Source organism: Argopecten irradians, chromosome 8 (assembly GCF_041381155.1).
Source record: "Argopecten irradians isolate NY chromosome 8, Ai_NY, whole genome shotgun sequence".
Classification (NCBI taxonomy): Eukaryota; Metazoa; Mollusca; class Bivalvia; order Pectinida; family Pectinidae; genus Argopecten; species Argopecten irradians.
In genome coordinates, this window is record NC_091141.1 from 41,373,467 (window position 1) to 41,391,119 (window position 17,653).

Consider the following 17,653-nt stretch of genomic DNA (forward strand, 5'->3'; position numbering starts at 1 on the left):
CAGATAAGTCAGAGGACTTGGTGTTCATTTAGTTTACAAAATTAATGGCCATTAGATGGGTGGTCTCTAAAGCAGGCTTTAAATAGTTTAATTTTTATGTAAACCCTTAAACCTAAACTTAATGGAAAAGGATCCTTCAGTTCAAATGGCATTAAAAATACTTCAGTCTATACTTATATAGAGGCTTTATTAAAATACTGCAAAACTCTGACATGGTCCCTACAAAAAATATTCTATAACAGGAAATAGACAATAGAGGAGATGGTCTCCCGAGAGAGGTTAATTTAGTCTTGGTCTCCCAATACATGTTGAACTGTGATTACCAAACAGCCAATATATAGAGATACTGTACGCTGTGTACAGTAATCCATCGCCAGGTCAGCAGGAAAGTTCATCTGTAAAGAAAGGCTATCTACGCCAAGGTCAAGGCTACGCCAAGGTCAAGGCTACGCCAAGGTCAAGGCTACGCCAAGGCAAAGGCTATGCCGTGATCAAGGCTAAGCCAAGGTCAAGGCCATCTAATAGTGCCAAAGTCTACAATGGTATGTACTAAGTCTACTTCAATCTACCACAACAACTACACGACACATGTATACCAGATGTTGCTTTATAATAATAAGAAAATGTAAGATTGCTTTCATGCAAAATAAAAAAAGTTTTAAAAGGAAAATCAAATGACTTTTATATGATTTTTTGTGGTTTTATCCAATCGATTGAAATCCGAAAGCTTCAGAGAAAAAATGACAATAGTCAGTTAAACTTTTGAACACACATAAAGAGAATGAACGGCAATCCATTGATATAAAATACTGACAATTTCGTGACCTTGAACATAGACCAATCCTAAATCTTTAATTTACTGTCGAAGGATATGTACGATACTAACCTTAACAAGATTCTCAAAATAATACCACCTTTAACTGATTTTATTTTTGTTATGTTTTTAACAAAATGTAATAAAAAAAATATGTATCCGACTGATATCTGATATGTGGCTTTTTATAATGAAATATAAACACAATAAATATTTTCGTTGGCACTACGATAACCACAAACCACTCGTTTCATAAAATAATGAAAACAATATGTTTAGGGTAAAACGAAACTGATTTTGTTTAAAATAGTTCGTTATATATTCTTCCATATGTATAAAGTGTTTTGGATTATACTTCCTGGCTCTTCAATATGATCAAAATCATAATAAGAAAAAAAGGGGGAAAACCAAATCCATAGCATATTTTTGAAGCTTTGTAATCTTCCTGTTCTTGTACATACCAATGTAAGTACGAGTATACTGAAATGTTTATGGTATATATTGCGTATCTCTTCACTCCGAAATAAATAGACTAACAACAAAATGTTTACAGTGTGACATGGTGACAATACCAGAAAGGTTACCATGGCGACGTGACAACAGTGAAGACATAAAGCATGACGACCGTGAAGTTGGAGATATGGTTTCTTACAAGACACGACACTGGCACTGTGGGGGATTCAAGGGGTGGTGAGAGTTTCTTTAAACAGAGTTGTCCCCTCGCGGACCTGGCATGGAGTGACGACTGACAAGAACAGACTCGCAGTCAAGGTGCAGAACAGACACAAAGAAAGCACAGGTGACATGGATTTTATCTTTTGTGTGGGGCGGTACCTGATGACGATGGACTAGAAGTTTTGGAGGTGTTGCCGCTGCTGTCTCCCCCCGCCCCGGGGCTGCCTCGTCGTATAGAACTGTGGTGCCCTGAGCATTGACTGTGAACACCGCAGGCCTTGGGACCACCTTTCGGTAAGTCAGCAGCACACTTTAGTAAACTGTATACTGGGTCGATTTCTCCTGCTGCAAATACAGAAAAGTTCATAGATCTTAGTTATGTATAGTAAGGCCGATTTCTCTAGCTGCAAATACAAAAACGTTCATAAAATCTTAAAGTATCTTCTGCTACAAATACACAAAAGCTTATATATGGCGTATAAGCCACTCTGTTGTTTTTAATGCTAAAAAGGTGCGACTTATACTCCGGAATAAACGTTTATTTTACATAAGTATTTTATGGATCATGTTTGAATACGGAAAAGTTCCTAACAAAGCTAAGGTTAGTGTTTACTTTGGTTATATAGGGCTGCGTGATAGGGGTCAGGAATTAGGTCAATCTGATTAATATACAGACATCATTCTGTTTCACTCTGCATGAGGATCCGCCAATCAACATTAGGGGTCACGCTCTGGTGAACTTTACACACCCAGTTAAACTTAAGTTTAAGTAGATAATGTACCCCAAAATTTTCCTGTCGTTCAATATTTTTCATATTTGATTTATGAAGTAAATATGTTGTTATGCATCTTCTGTCAAAGTTTCGAAGAAATTGAACCATCTATTTTTTCTAAATAAATATTCAAATTTGCCATTTTTGAGTAGATTCTGCACATGAAAAAACAGCATTAGTCTGTACTAAATCCGCCCAGTAAATGAAATTAATTAACAAAATGTTCTACGATATATATATTGTTTAATTGACGTGATATATATCAGTCCTTTTTTTAAAAAAAATGCTTTACTTCTCGTCATAATTAATTTCTAGTGATCATTTTTGGAGGAAATTAGGTAAAAAAGACGCAAGTAAATCACCTAAAACATTCTCACCAAAATGAAAATAAATCGAAATTGTGAAGTTCAATTTTTATAGAAAAATAACAGACTAAAAAGTGACAAAGTTGCTTTTAATCAGTCAATTTTCAAGAAAATTGAACCACAATTTGTCAAGATAGAGCATTTTTAGAACCAAAAAAACCTTAATTTTTCATTGAAAAAGATGGGATTCACAATAGAGTTATCTCCCCTATAATATATACTTTTTATACATTCACTACAGAATTTTCTGTTACAATATAGCCTAGATGTCAATAGTTTTAGTTTTAAAATAATTAACAATGTTTAATCAATATATATTTACCATAAAATTGCAATTTAAGACTGATAGGATTATTTGTGTTGTTATTTTCAAAAATAATAAAATAATTTATTCATAAATTCAAACTTCAGAAAAGGGGGTTTTAATCAAATCGCGGTCATTCAAATGCTTGAAGAGCTTGGGGCACTGTCATAACTCAAGCGTCTGTATGAAAAAATCATGATCTGTCTCCCTTACCATGAGACTACATTCTTAATTAAACTTAAGTTTAAGTAGATAATGTACACCATCATAAAGGATCTGCTAACCTTGCATTAGAGGTCATAGTGACCTTTCGGATTGTCCAATTAGTCCTCATCAAAAGTGTCTCAATGTTACATTCTATTACAGCTCCACTGTATGGGACACTTGGGAGAGCTAGGTTTCTAATGAAAAATGGTTTAAGAGACCTTGGTAAGTTTTGTTGATTTTTTAATAGTAATAAATATCAAAATGCACATCAAATGCAAGTCTGTTGGAAACATATTTCTGTTAAAGAATTAAAGAAGTATCCAATTTGGCTTACACTCAACAATTTCAAAATTCGGGATAAAAGGAAGTAATTGGTAACATTGTATCCAAGCTTTTCCTGGTGAAACGATTCTTCTGATGTCCATTAGTACATGTACACACATCCCAATTAAGATCTATGTTTGTAAAGCATTATTAGGTTGGCATCAAATCGGAGGTCAATAAGTTGTTTACCCTTTTGCTCAAGGTCACTGTCCGCTTCAGGTAAGCACCAGGAACAAAATATTTACATCGAGTCCCTACATCAACACGTTCCGTGTGTAGCTGGACACAGGAGCTGTGAAAATGAAGAGCTGTGTGGCAGCGCATGGAAGCTGTTGCTTGTACATCATATTTTGTTTGCCTTTTGACATTTGGTTGAGAGAGTACTAAGACTTGAGTGTTATGGTCAGTATGACGCAGGGCATGACTAATGACGTAGGCCATGACTCACGAACTCATCATCACACATCCTAACAGTAACATATGGGGTACAAACGATTACTCCCCTCCCCAACGAACTTATCATCGCACAGCCTAACAGTAACATATAGGATACAAACGATTACCCCCCTCCCCACCCCTCAGGTAGCTACAGTGGGGCACTAATTACTATAAGGAGTGAGATATATGCTGTACCAATTTGAACTCATCATTCACACCAATGTATTGACTTATCTCGTAGCAGAAAGATCATTTTATTAACGATGATGTTTATAAACAGTGAGACTTGGTCCAGGATATGCTTTTATGACACAATTACGTTAGGATATTTAATGCCATACAAAAGCTGAACTCACCCACCCCTGAAGACACATTTAGACTCTTCTAAATCAAAGATTTGAACAGTCCATTATGAAATTTCAGGGTTGAATGAGTTAAACTATATCCATCTGTATTGTGCATATATGTTTATACATTGAAAAAATAATTTTGTAATTCGTTTTGCTTTTCTTTTGGAAAGAATTGTGTCAATTAAATCCTTTTCTTCAAGAATATGCACCATACAATGAATTTTTCAACATTTCGCTTGTAGAGTATTTTATAGAAAAACAAATCACAAAGCATATCTAATCAAATCTGATATGGTATAAGATGAAAGATTCGTCGATACTTTCTTTTGTGAATCTTTCAGTAAACTGATAGAGGCATTTGTGGGTAGTATACAAAACAATAGTTAGAACGTCATGTCAAATAAAATATTATTGTTTTTTACATTCCTGATTCATTACCTACCACGAAACATAAGGAAAGTTTCTGCACATCGAAAATTTCATTTTACACAGTAATTATTGTCTACACCACACCATACTGTAGAGTTGAAAATATTAACCAGGGATTTAATTTCGCTAATTTGAAGAATTCATCCATGAAATTTCATACCTCGCAAAATTTATCAAATTCATGGCTTTATATTTCACAGTCTGTCGTATGAATGATGCTTTCAAAGGCTACAAAGAAAATTCACCACAATGAAATTAATGAATAATTTCCAAGTAGCAAATCGAAAAAAATTTCACTTGCGAAATTTTACACCTGCAAAATTGAAGAATTCTATAGTACTGGATCATAGCTCCTTCAAACTGCACTCAGCTCACATAGAAATGTATGGAAACCACAGCTTGAAGCCAGGCATAGAGTGCCAGTCTGGTTTTGTCAATCTGTTGGACAAAATCAGAAAGCAGTTTATCTTGAGAACCTCATGGGGCGTGCCTCTAGAAAACTGTATTATATCGTTATATATGACTGCCATGCTTAACAAAATATCCATCATCGTCTACCTAGACCAGATAAAATCATTTCTGATATCATCAGCAGTGAAGTGTGTTGATTAACATGTGTATATGTAAAATCAATCTTGGCCTATAGAAAATGTGTCAGGTATTTACTGAAGATAACAGTAACCCCATGTTATTACTGGAGGATCGTTTGCTGTACATAATTAAAGTGCAAAATTCAACTTGCAGATAGTTGATATCAAAGACGATTACATTACATCTCAAAGTCATTAAGTTATGCTAGAAGACTTCTATTCGTCCTTGAAAAGCCTTAGTTTTTGGTTGTGCTTCAGTATTCCCTAGAGTCAATGGTTCATTACTTACTATCAAAGCGCAGAAAATCAGTTTCATCTCACCATTTTAAAGGTAATCCCGTTTCATCTCACCATTTTAAAGGTAATCCGTTTCATCTCACCATTTTAAAGGTAATCCGTTTCATCTCACCATTTTAAAGGTAATACGTTTCATCTCACCATTTTAAAGGTAATCCGTTTCATCTCACCATTTTAAAGGTAATTCTGTTTCATCTCACCTTTTTAAAGGTAATCCGTTTCATCTCACCATTTTAAAGGTAATCCGTTTCATCTCACCATTTTAAAGGTAATCAGTTTCATCTCTCCTTTTTAAAGGTAATCCGTTTCATCTCACCATTTTAAAGGTAATCCGTTTCATCTCACCATTTTAAAGATAATCCGTTTCATCTCACCATTTTAAAGGTAATCCTTTTCATCTCACCATTTTAAAGGTAATCCGTTTCATCTCACCATTTTAAAGGTAATCCGTTTCATCTCACCTTTTTAAAGGTAATCCATTTCATCTCACCTTTTTAAAGGTAATCAGTTTCATCTCACCTTTTTAAAGGTAATCTGTTTCATCTCACCTTTTTAAATGTAATCCGTTTCATCTCACCATTTTAAAGGTAATCAGTTTCATCTCACCTATATAAAGGTAATCAGTTTCATCTCACCTATATAAAGGTAATCAGTTTCATCTCACCTATATAAAGGTAATCAGTTTCATCTCACCTATATAAAGGTAATCAGTTTCATCTCACCTATATAAAGGTAATCAGTTTCATCTCACCTATATAAAGGTAATCAGTTTCATCTCACTTTTTTAAAGGTAATCAATTTCATCTCACCTTTTTAAAAGCAATGAATTTCATCTTACTTTTGGAAAGACAATAACTTAAATCTCACCTTTGAAATGGCAATGGCATATCACATTTAAAAAAGCAATAGGTATCATCACAACTTTTTAAGGTAATCAGTTTCATCTTACCTTCTGAAGGTAATAATTTCCATCTCATCTTTTTACAGATAATCATTTTCAACTCATCTTTTAACTCAATTAAATTTATCTCGTATTTTTAAAGGTGATCATGCAGTTTCATCCACCTTCCTGAAGGCAATTACTATAATCTAACCTCGGAAAAGGCAATCACCTTTGTAAAGAAAATCAATTTCATTCTCACCTTTGAAAAGGCAATAACTTCCATCTCACCTTTTTACAGGCAATCAGTTTCCTCTCACCTTTGTAAAAGTAATCACTTTCATCTTATCCTTGAAAAGGTAATATGTTTCCTTTTAAATTGAAAATAAATTCAGGAAAAATATAGTGTTTCTTTTGTAATCAGATTTAATATAAATATCGTACAGAAAAGTATACGTTTCGTTATTTATAACGATCCAAACACCAGTCTGTCTGTTGATTAACAGCTAATATATTTGATGTACTTCTGAAGTTCCAATAAATAAACAGAAAAAAAATCAATTTCATTTATTCTGTTATCAGATTATGGGTAAATTTAATTGAAATGTAGAAAATTTTGGCATGTATTATGATTTCGGTGATGTATAAATAACTGTGAGTGGCTTTTTGTTGATACGTTGGCAGGGGATACTGTAGCAACGAAGTGTGTGCTGTGTTCAGTCCCAGTTTCTATGAACACTTCCAGCATATGTTTGACATCAAAGATTGATATAGGGCTAGAATTTACGTGCAGATCGTGATTTAAGACTCCTTTATTACGTCAAACAGCCTTATAAGTATAACAATTAAGCGAAGTAAAGAAATTATACAAAAACCTCTAGACTTCGTCATAAATCTGGGTTGTTTGGGGGAACATGATACAACTAGGTGAATGGATTCACAGGAATGAAGAGGGCTTCTTCAAAATCATTCTATCTTCATAAAATCCTATCAGTCAGGACCAAATGGTATATCAGCACTATAGTGGCATGCAATATTTTTATAAAAACTACAAAAAGCTGCTTTCTTTCATTTTAAGCTAAGAATATTAGAGACAAACATACATCCATCAGGATCAAAGAATTCTGTAATGACTGATGATGACATTCTTATTAGGTCTTACTGAATTCTAAGATCTGAGAAAGGGGCCATGGTGCCTGGGTGGCTAAGATATGTCTCAACATATTACAAACCCTCCACCGCTGGGTCATGAGTTTGAATCCCATGTGGGGCAGTTAGTTGGAAGGAACTCACCGTAGGTCAGTGGTTTTTCTCTGAGTATTCTAGTTCTTACTCCATCTCCAAGCATGTCCTTAAATATCCCTGACCGTTAATAGTACACAATTCCAATCAAACCAAGAGAAAAGTATCAGGCAGTCAAAAATATCTGATTACATGAACATTAATTGACCTTGACCTTCTATGATTATGGAGAAAATGTAGCTACCAGACTGGGGCTCGAACCTAAGACCTCCAAACACTAGCTGGATGCTCTAACAATTAAGCTACCTCACAGGTCGCCGATGATAGACCCAGTTGAAGTCCGCTACAATTGAACTGAACCCAACAAAAAATGTGAGTGTTCATCTCAAATATGGCACTCCACCAACCAGATTAGCAAGGATTTCTTTGTTTTTCTGTTCAAGAAGTATGTACATTCTAAATACAGGAAGTTAGCAGAAGATATATACCTGACAACAACTGAAGTCTTCTTTTTCTTTCTACTACCTACATTAAATTATAATTTTCCTTTTTTTGTATTTTTCTCTTGTTCCATGAAATTCAAAGTCCTGAATTAGAGATTTTGTTTATCTGTTTAATTATATGTAAACCCACATACTAAGTTGAATGCTTGTTTTGATTTGTTAGATTAGTTAGTCCTTTATTAACAGGGTCATTTAAGTATGTGCCAAGTTTGTTAGTGGAAGGAAGTCCGAGTACCTGGAGAAAAACCACCACCCAGCTGGCAGTTTATAGATTCTGTCAATGATATATAAACATTATTTGCAAGAATGAATAATTGTTTTGTTATTATTTTGCTACAAAATGTACATTTCACATTTTTAAACATCCAGACAAATAAACAAATTAAAAAGCTTTATAATTATTTCTTTGTACTAAACAATATACATTCCATTGGGACTTGAATGAAACCTAATTGACCTTGTTGCACCTGTGCATACTATTAAAACTCATCCATCCCTTAAATTCCATAATGGACTGTTCCAGCCTCCAGAAGAAGAAGGGTCCAATTGTGTGTTTAGGGGTAGATGAGCCCTTTCCTGGTGTACATGTACTTTAAGATAAAAGAATAAAGTAGTTAATGACAAACTGAGGAACAAAACAGTCTGTGCTATCACTCCCCAACAAACAAAGCCAGCGTTATTGACACCTAGAAACTGTTTGCTGGTGATTTGGACATTTTGGGTGTGTACCTTTGGTGTCCGTCTGACATGTCAATCAAAGTTAATCTATCTCCCAGGAAAAAAATTCATAGTCAAGTGTAGTTTGTTCTCTATCATTCCAGAATAATTAAGTCATCTACCATTCCTCAAATTTCTATTCTCATCAAACACATACCTGAAACTCCACGACTTAAAAATACAATATACTGACTAAACCAACATTTTTTGTATGCGATTTGCTTCCGCGAATTTCACAATTTATGTCTTTGTGAAAGTTTATCTTTGCAAATATAAATCTACCTACATCATTTACATTGCTTGAGAATTTCTATTCTAAATTAGCAAATATTTATCTTCACAAACTTGTTCTGAAATTAAGGTACATATCTCGAAAAAACTATGTATGGTTTGGGCCCTTTTTGGCTCCTAAAATCCGTCAAATTTCAAGACTATTATTTAGTATTTAAATTGTTGGATATGACACATTTTGTACAACCCTAATTTAATTGTAAAGATAGTTCTCTAATTTTGTAGTTTCAGTTGCCATGGTAACCACTCGAAATATGCATAAATAATGAAAATGTGGAAATTTTGACATCAACAGATGCGTACATACATACTCCACAGACACAATACATTCAGACATATACATTCAAACTGGAAAGACATACATTCAGACTGGACAGATGTACATTCAGACTGGACAGACATTCAGACTGGACAGATGCGTACATTCAGACTGGACACATGCGTACATTCAGACTGGACAGATGCGTACATTCAGACTGGACAGATGCGTACATTCAGACTGGACAGATGCGTACATTTCAGACTGGACAGATGCGTACATTCAGACTGGACAGATGCGTACATTCAGACTGGACAGATGCGTACATTCAGACTGGACAGATGCGTACATTCAGACTGGACAGATGCGTACATTCAGACTGGAAAGACATACATTCAGACTGGACAGATGCGTACATTCAGACTGGTAAACATTCAGACTGAAAATACATACATTCAGACTGGACAGACATCACATGGACAGACATACATTCAGGACTGGACAGATGCGTACATTCAGACTGGACAGATGCGTACATTCAGACTGACAGACACATACATTCCAGACTGGACAGACACATACATTCAGACTGGACAGACACATACATTCAGACTGGACAGACACATACATTCAGACTGGACAGACATGCATACATTCAGACTGGACACAGACACATACATTCAGACTGGACAGACACATACATTCAGACTGGACAGACACATACATTCAGGCTGGACAGACACATACATTCAGGCTGGACAGACACATACATTCAGACTGGACAGACACATACATTCAGGACTGGACAGACACATACATTCAGACTGGACAGACACATACATTCAGGCTGGACAGACACATTACATTCAGACTGGACAGATGACACATACATTCAGACTGGACAGACACATACATTCAGACTGGACAGACACATACATTCAGACTGGACAGACACATACATTCAGACTGGACAGATTCAGAAGACCATACACATTTCAGACTCGGACACTGCGTACATTCTAGACTGGACAGACACGATACATTCAGACTGGACAGACACATACATTCAGCTGTGGACAGACACATACTGGACTGGAGTGACAGACACATACATTCAGACTGGACAGATGCGTACAATACAGACTGGACAGATGCGTACCTCAGACAGGACAGATGCCGTTTTACACATACACATCAGACTGGACAGACTACATACACATACATTCAGATGCTGGGACAGACAGACACATGAACATTCAGGACTGGACAGACTTAACACATACATTCAGAACATGGACAGACACACATACAGGTCAGGAACACATTCATTCACTCTGGACAGACACAACATTCAGACATAACATACATTCTGAAGACAGACGACACTTACATTCAGACTGGACAGACATATATACATTCAGACTACGACATACATTCAGACTGGACAGACACATACATTCTGACACTGGTCATATACGATCGGACAGAGTACATTCATGGACATTCTCGTACCAGTAACATTTTGCTGGACAGACACATACATTCAGACAACCTTACATTCAGGAATGGACAGACACATACATTCAGGACAGACACATACATTAGACTGGACAGACAGACATACATTCAGGGGGACTGGTCAGACACATACATTCCAGTCTGAGACTGACACATACATTCAGGCTGCAGACACTTTTCACAGACACATACATTCAGGCTGGACAGATGTCTTGTACATTCAGACTGGACACATACATTTCAGACTGGACAGATGCGTCTGCAACACATTACATTCTGACTGGACTCACATTGTACATTCAGACACATACATTCAGACCTGGACAGATCAGATGGACAGTACATTCAGACTGAACAGATGCGTACACTTTGCAGACTGGGGACAGATGGCGTACATTCAGACTGATTAGATGCGTACATTCAGGGACTGGACAGATTGCGTACATTTCAGACTTGAAAGACACTTACATGGCAGACTTGACATGACAGACACATAACATTACAGAACTGGGAAAAACAAACACATACATTCAGAATGGACAGACACATACACATGTATGCATTCAGACTAGACAGGACACACACGTACATTCACTCCATATTGATTGGCTGTGACCAGTAGTCGACTTGGACTGTTGATTGTAATTAGTGTAGGTATTCGTGAAGGGACAATGACAGAAATTAATAACGATGTCTACCCCTCGTTAAAGATGTCTACCCCTCGTTAAGGTGGACAGCTACTCCATCATCCCTATTTACACCAGCCTTACTAATTAGTTAATTGTAAACAGATGTAACTAACCTTCACCTTCGGCTGTATATATATAGGGATTCCAGGCCAAGAATCATAAGTCTATAACCTTTTCATTGGTAAAGCTCTTATTATTTAAGCATGTTATGTAGATATCTTAGAAAGAAAAACACTAGCAATAATTGGTGGAAACTGAGCCATATATCTTAAGCAGGTGACAGAGCTGTCCTGTGTACAAACATTAGTGGTATATCTATAAGTGGAGTGGTGGAGAGAGGGTGGGGGTAGTTAAGTGGGGTGAGGGTAGCTAAGTGGGATAGGGTGGGGTGGTGGAGAGTGGGTGGGGTAGTTAAGTAGGGAGGGGGTGAGGGATGGGGTGAGTGTGAGGTGGTAGTGGTTGAGTGTCAAGGTGAATGGGGAAAGTGCTGAGTAGTAAAAGGGGGGGGGGGGGGCAGAGGTAGGGAAAATGGGGTAATATATATAGAGATTTTTTTGTGGAGGTTTGGGGGGGGGGGGCATGGATGGATATTCTAGATACTACAATACCCAACAGTCCTTATTATAGCAAGAAGGGAATCAACCCAGTAGGAGCAGCCTTTCCTTCCCCACTCAGAACACTTTGTTCTGTGTCATACAGCCAGATATAACAACACAATTTCCTCTTCCCCTGTTACAAGGTATATATTGCTTCCTAATTCCTTTCTTATCTCCACCAGACATTCACATCATCTGTAGCATCTTAAGATGATGGTAGCTTTAGTACCTTGGAGGCTATATAGCCCACTAACCTACTCTCCAATGTCAAGATTCTCTCTGTCCAAACAATCACACAATTCCACGGTAACCTTAGACATATACAGAGGATTCCAGTTATTTATTACACATTTACATTTATTATAATATTAATTGGCTTCTATTTGTATAAAATTAATCTGTCCAGAACTTTGTCCACTTTATCTTTATATTTCAACTATTACTTAATGTGTGTTATTGCATCAGTTGTTACATGATCTCCGCTTATTCAAATATAAAATTTGCAGAAAACTCTCTTTCACCTTCTATAAACCTGGTATGACTTAAAATTATCTTTGACAGATTGACAGCTGTAAAATTAAACTGTCCAAGTACCCCATGTGTAACGCTACGACAAAGTCATTGAATTGGTACTCATTTGTTTTCGATCACGAGGCATGGCTACATACTGCCTGTGGATTGGTCAATAGGATGTTGAAATAAGCCAAAGCTTTGTTGTTTATTCGGTGAACTACTGTATAATGTTTCTAGGTTTTTGGACTGCAGCTAATGGCTATATAAATACCAGTCCAGGTCATGTACCACAAAACAACTACACTTACCTAAACTTATGTTTGACATACAACCAATTGTATAATTTGACCCTAAGTATATGTATGACCCAGAACTTAGAATATCCTAAGGACCCCCGCTAGAACTATTCGGACACCCTAAGTATACGACCCCATGACCTCTCCCGCCAGAAATATAAGGACGTATGTACACCATAAGTATTATACTCAGTGTGTTAACGAAGTGTCTCATGTATTCCACAAATCATCCACAATGCTACAAAAGGCTACTACAATACACAACTCATTCAACCCCTCCAATCATATAATGGACTGCTCCTGACCTTGAACTAGAAGAGTCCAAATGTGTCCTCGGGGGTGAATGAGTTGAAGGGATAGCATACATCAACATGATATCATGGTTGGCAATGTGCTTATCTCAAGCCTCTAGAGGATCCTGGTACAAATCCAAAGTCGCATCAGTAAAATGTTTTATGGACTTTTTAGCATGGTATATCATATTCATTTTTACTGATCGGGCAGAGATTATATCTGCAATTCCGGTGAGAGTAAGATTTTCTCTGTATTACGCTGCACAAGACAGCCTGCATATGTAGGAAACATACCGCATTTATATTTATTTTACAATAACCCCCCCTCCCCCCCGCCCACAAAAATTCACAATTTTTAAAAGAAAAGACGACTAATGGTTTTACTTTAACTCAATTCTGCTCAGGAGAATAAATAAAGAACTTTCTGGAATGGCATCACTTTTTATAAATTCAATGAAGACTGGCCCAGTTTCACAATCAGTCCTTTGAAGGAATTCTTTAACTTAAAATTCTCCATAGGAAAGCATTACAGATTTTAATGAGACTCCTTACACTTAAGTAATGTTATTCTATGGGGAAATTAGTTAAGAATTATTTTTTGGTTAAATGAATGTTTTAGTTTTAACGTCCTTTTAACGAGCCTCTGGGGGTCATATGCGAATGGCACATGACAGGATACTGTTGGTGGAGGAAAAGCCGGAGTTACACCGGAGAAAAAACCACCGGTCAAGCGGAAATTATGGACAGATAATCTCGGCAACTGCCCCACATGGGATTCGAACCTGTCAATCCCCACTATAGAGTGGAGCGTATATCCTAATTGAAATTGGTAATATGTCCGGACATCTTAGACCACTTCGGCCACCGCGGCTCCAAAATTTATGTTAAAGGACATTTCCTTTAAAGTAAAGGAATTGTTTCTTGAAAATGGGCCCTCTAGACTCCCCACCGCCCTCTAGTTCAAGTTAAAAACTGGTGTTAACTAGTAATAAAACGATGGTGATTTTTGAGACTGCAGTATATCTACTGAAAACTATAGCTGCAGAAAGTTTATCAGAAAAATCCTGGAAACCACCAGCCAATTTTGAGAAAAGAATTGGTGCATTGTCCTATGAAATTGTGTAATAGTAGGAAAAATTCATGTCGTCTTCTCTTAGGTTAATTTCAGCTTGCGGAAAACGGACAACAAGGCAGCAATACACGTCATTGGTCCAATTCCACAACATTTCATAGGCAACCAAAAATCTTTTATACTCAAGCATTTTAAATTCAAACCTTTCCTTTTTAGAGATTTTCATAGGTAGCTATCTTACTAAATCTACTTACTTGGTGCAGGCTCAGGTTCGTCTGACTCTGTGGAGACTTGCTTCTTTTTTATAAAACTGCCTTTCTTTATCTGTAATTAACACAAAGTCTTATTAAAACACGTCAAGCAAATCAATTTTCATGAAATCCTTCTTGCATCTTTTAAAAAGTTAAGAAGTGAATTCAATTGGTTCAACTGGAAATCTTTTAAGCATTTCATTTTAACCTTTTTTTCTCTCTTATAAGGGGAGATAATTATTTAATTTCTTATCTCATTACGGTAACCCGTGGAGACAAATTTGAACTCTGCTAATTCGAAGGCTGGAACAGTTCATTATGAATTTTTAGGGGTAAATGTGAATCAATTTTATAAAGAGAGTCCTTTTGGTAATCCCGATCCCTAGTATATCTGGACACTTTTTTTGTTTTTGATGAAGGGACACTTACTATTTTTGTTTCTGATGCAGTTTTGAGGTTTTTGACAGCTTTCTTCCACATGCCTTTAATGGATGCCGCTGACTTCTTTTTGTCTGACATATCCTCCACGGAACCATTCTGTTTGGAGGTGAAAAGGGTCGATCTGAAAGGACAAAGGTCAAAGGTCACAAAAATCAAATTATCAATGATGTAAGAGGTGAAAAGGTCAATCTGAAAGAACAGAGGTCAAAGATCACAAAAATCATCAAATTATCAAAGCTGATAAAATCCATTGTTATTCAAAAAGGTTATTTCTTTTCAACAATTGATGATTAATCAAACATTTTCAGAAATTGCATACATTCCAAAACCCTAGATACCGTATTCGACCCAATAAAAGGCCAGGGCATTTTTATGAAAAAATCTAAAAACTTAAAAGGTCCTTGATCAGACGAAATTATTGCAAACAGAAACAGTTTTGATAATTTTTGGTCTTATACCCAGGCAATTGAAATGAGGCCACAAAAAGAGGAGTGCTTATAGGGACATGGGTGGTTATTGGGTCGAATATGGTAATTTGAATTCAAAAAGAAAAAGAGAAATTCAAGATACTTTTTACCATATTTGCCTTAATTAGTCCCCCTCCCCTTTCCTGGAGAAGAAAATAAGATTGTTTAAATGTCCCCCCCCCCCTCCAATGGATTTAATGGTGTGATGCCTCTTACATCAGCATTGTATACCATATTACATGAACGTGCGAGTCTTTTACATGTGTATCATGACATGATAATGCGTCTCAAAGGATAATAGACATATACATGTTTACTGTAACATTATCAATGTGTCATGAGTATACAGAAAATGTTAAAAATATTGCTGACAGTTTCGTCCACAATTTACATTTTGGTTCACTAGTAAGCGTCCCCTTTTGTTTCAATTTTCAATTGCCCAGGGCATTAATTACAGCGAATACGGTATATACGATGGCTCTGCAGAATCAAAAGCTCCTAATTATAATTTTCATACATGGAATGTCAGAGTATGGTGCACTTATAAATAGATATTAAGTTTGATGTTCAATAACGCTCCAACAGCACCATGCAAATATAAAATGTGGAGAATTATTACTGTTACTGACAACTCAAACGATACATGTATCTTTCAGTATATAGCTACTGGTCGGACATAAAATTCCATATACAAAGTACAAGGTAGGATTTATTAGCAAACTCTGATCTCTGTGGGCTCTAAGACCACCAATCAAAATTAATTCCATGTCTGCAGATGTGCTGTAAATTAGACCTGCATGTCCAATTAGCCTACTGGAGGAGTTCTATGGCTGATATATGTCAGAGCTGTGGGTGGGAGGTGAGGTATGGACAAAAGAGCACGATGTTAAGTTATAAACGTATCCCAGAGGATGATGGTCTTATAAGACTGTAATCTCGTCAAGTCTCTAAAGTAGGAGTACTTCAGGGGAAAAGTACAAACAACCTGTTATGTAAGAGGTATTCTGCACCTCAAATTTCTGCTTGTTACCGGTATATCATCACAATTGTCTTAATGCAGTTTTACTGGGATGAATTTTTGGAATTTCACGGTGCATGTTGCTATGATTAAAATAGTTGAATCATATATAATTTATATACCCTTCTAGCCATTTTTATATCAAATCTGTGTAAAAACTTTTCAATTTTCTTGTTTTTAGTTGAAAAACAAGAATATATTACCCACCCCCCACCCCCTGCCCCCAATAAAATTTTAACCAGTTAAATGGTAATTAAATGTACTATGACAATTTAAGTTTTGCACTGCAGATAAGTTGATGCTACTGCATGTATACATGTATATCTGATCAAACATTTAAACTGCAAAATAAATTAAAATAAAAGTTTTCATATCCCAGAGGACTAAAAAGCATTGACATATTTTTTCGAAAATAAACCTAATTCTGTAAGTGGATATATATATGAAACATTGTCCTCATACATGACCTTTTGACCTTGTATATCGGAGTAAAAACATTTTAAAAGGTCAGCCCAAGAGAGCTGGTATCGATTCCTTTCTCAGAAACAGGATTTTTCGGGTTACAAATTTCATGCAAATTATTGTGTTTCTAAAGTGAAAAACACATGAGACACTCATTCTGTTCATATAAAAGACAAAACCTGAAGCCATCATTCTCCATCTGGGATTCCATGCATAAACCTATTTGTCTCCAATTTCAGGAACTAATTTAATCAGCGAATGATATTTCTTTGATAATTAGAATATGGTCAGGAAGAAACAACCAAGAATTAATTTACTTTTATTTTTGCATTAAAGATGTATTATCAACAATAATTCTTCCAGTATGAAGGATGATTAAACCACAAAATTCATCCATAATGTATTGTTTTATCAGTTCAATGTCCTTTCATAACAGCCAGGGACATTAAAGGACATTCCAGGTTTGTTGGTGGAGGAAAGCCAGAGTACCCAGAGAAAAACCACTGGCCAACTGTCAGTAACTGGCAACTGCCCAACATGGGATTCGAACATGCAACCCCGAAGTGGAGGGCTTGTGGT

At 36.2% G+C, this 17,653-nt stretch overlaps 1 protein-coding gene across 1 annotated transcript in view; it reads right to left on the bottom strand.

Moving 5' to 3' along the window:
• The window catches only part of LOC138329908 (uncharacterized), a 159,859-nt gene that overhangs the window by 19,586 nt on the left and 122,620 nt on the right, over positions 1-17,653 (bottom strand). Inside the window, exons 11-13 of the mRNA XM_069277192.1 lie at positions 15,116-15,316; positions 14,690-14,759; positions 1,649-1,834 (exon numbers count right to left, since the gene is read on the bottom strand). Coding sequence (XP_069133293.1) covers positions 1,649-1,834; positions 14,690-14,759; positions 15,116-15,316 — 457 coding nt within the window. The remainder of the gene's footprint in view (positions 1-1,648; positions 1,835-14,689; positions 14,760-15,115; positions 15,317-17,653) is intronic.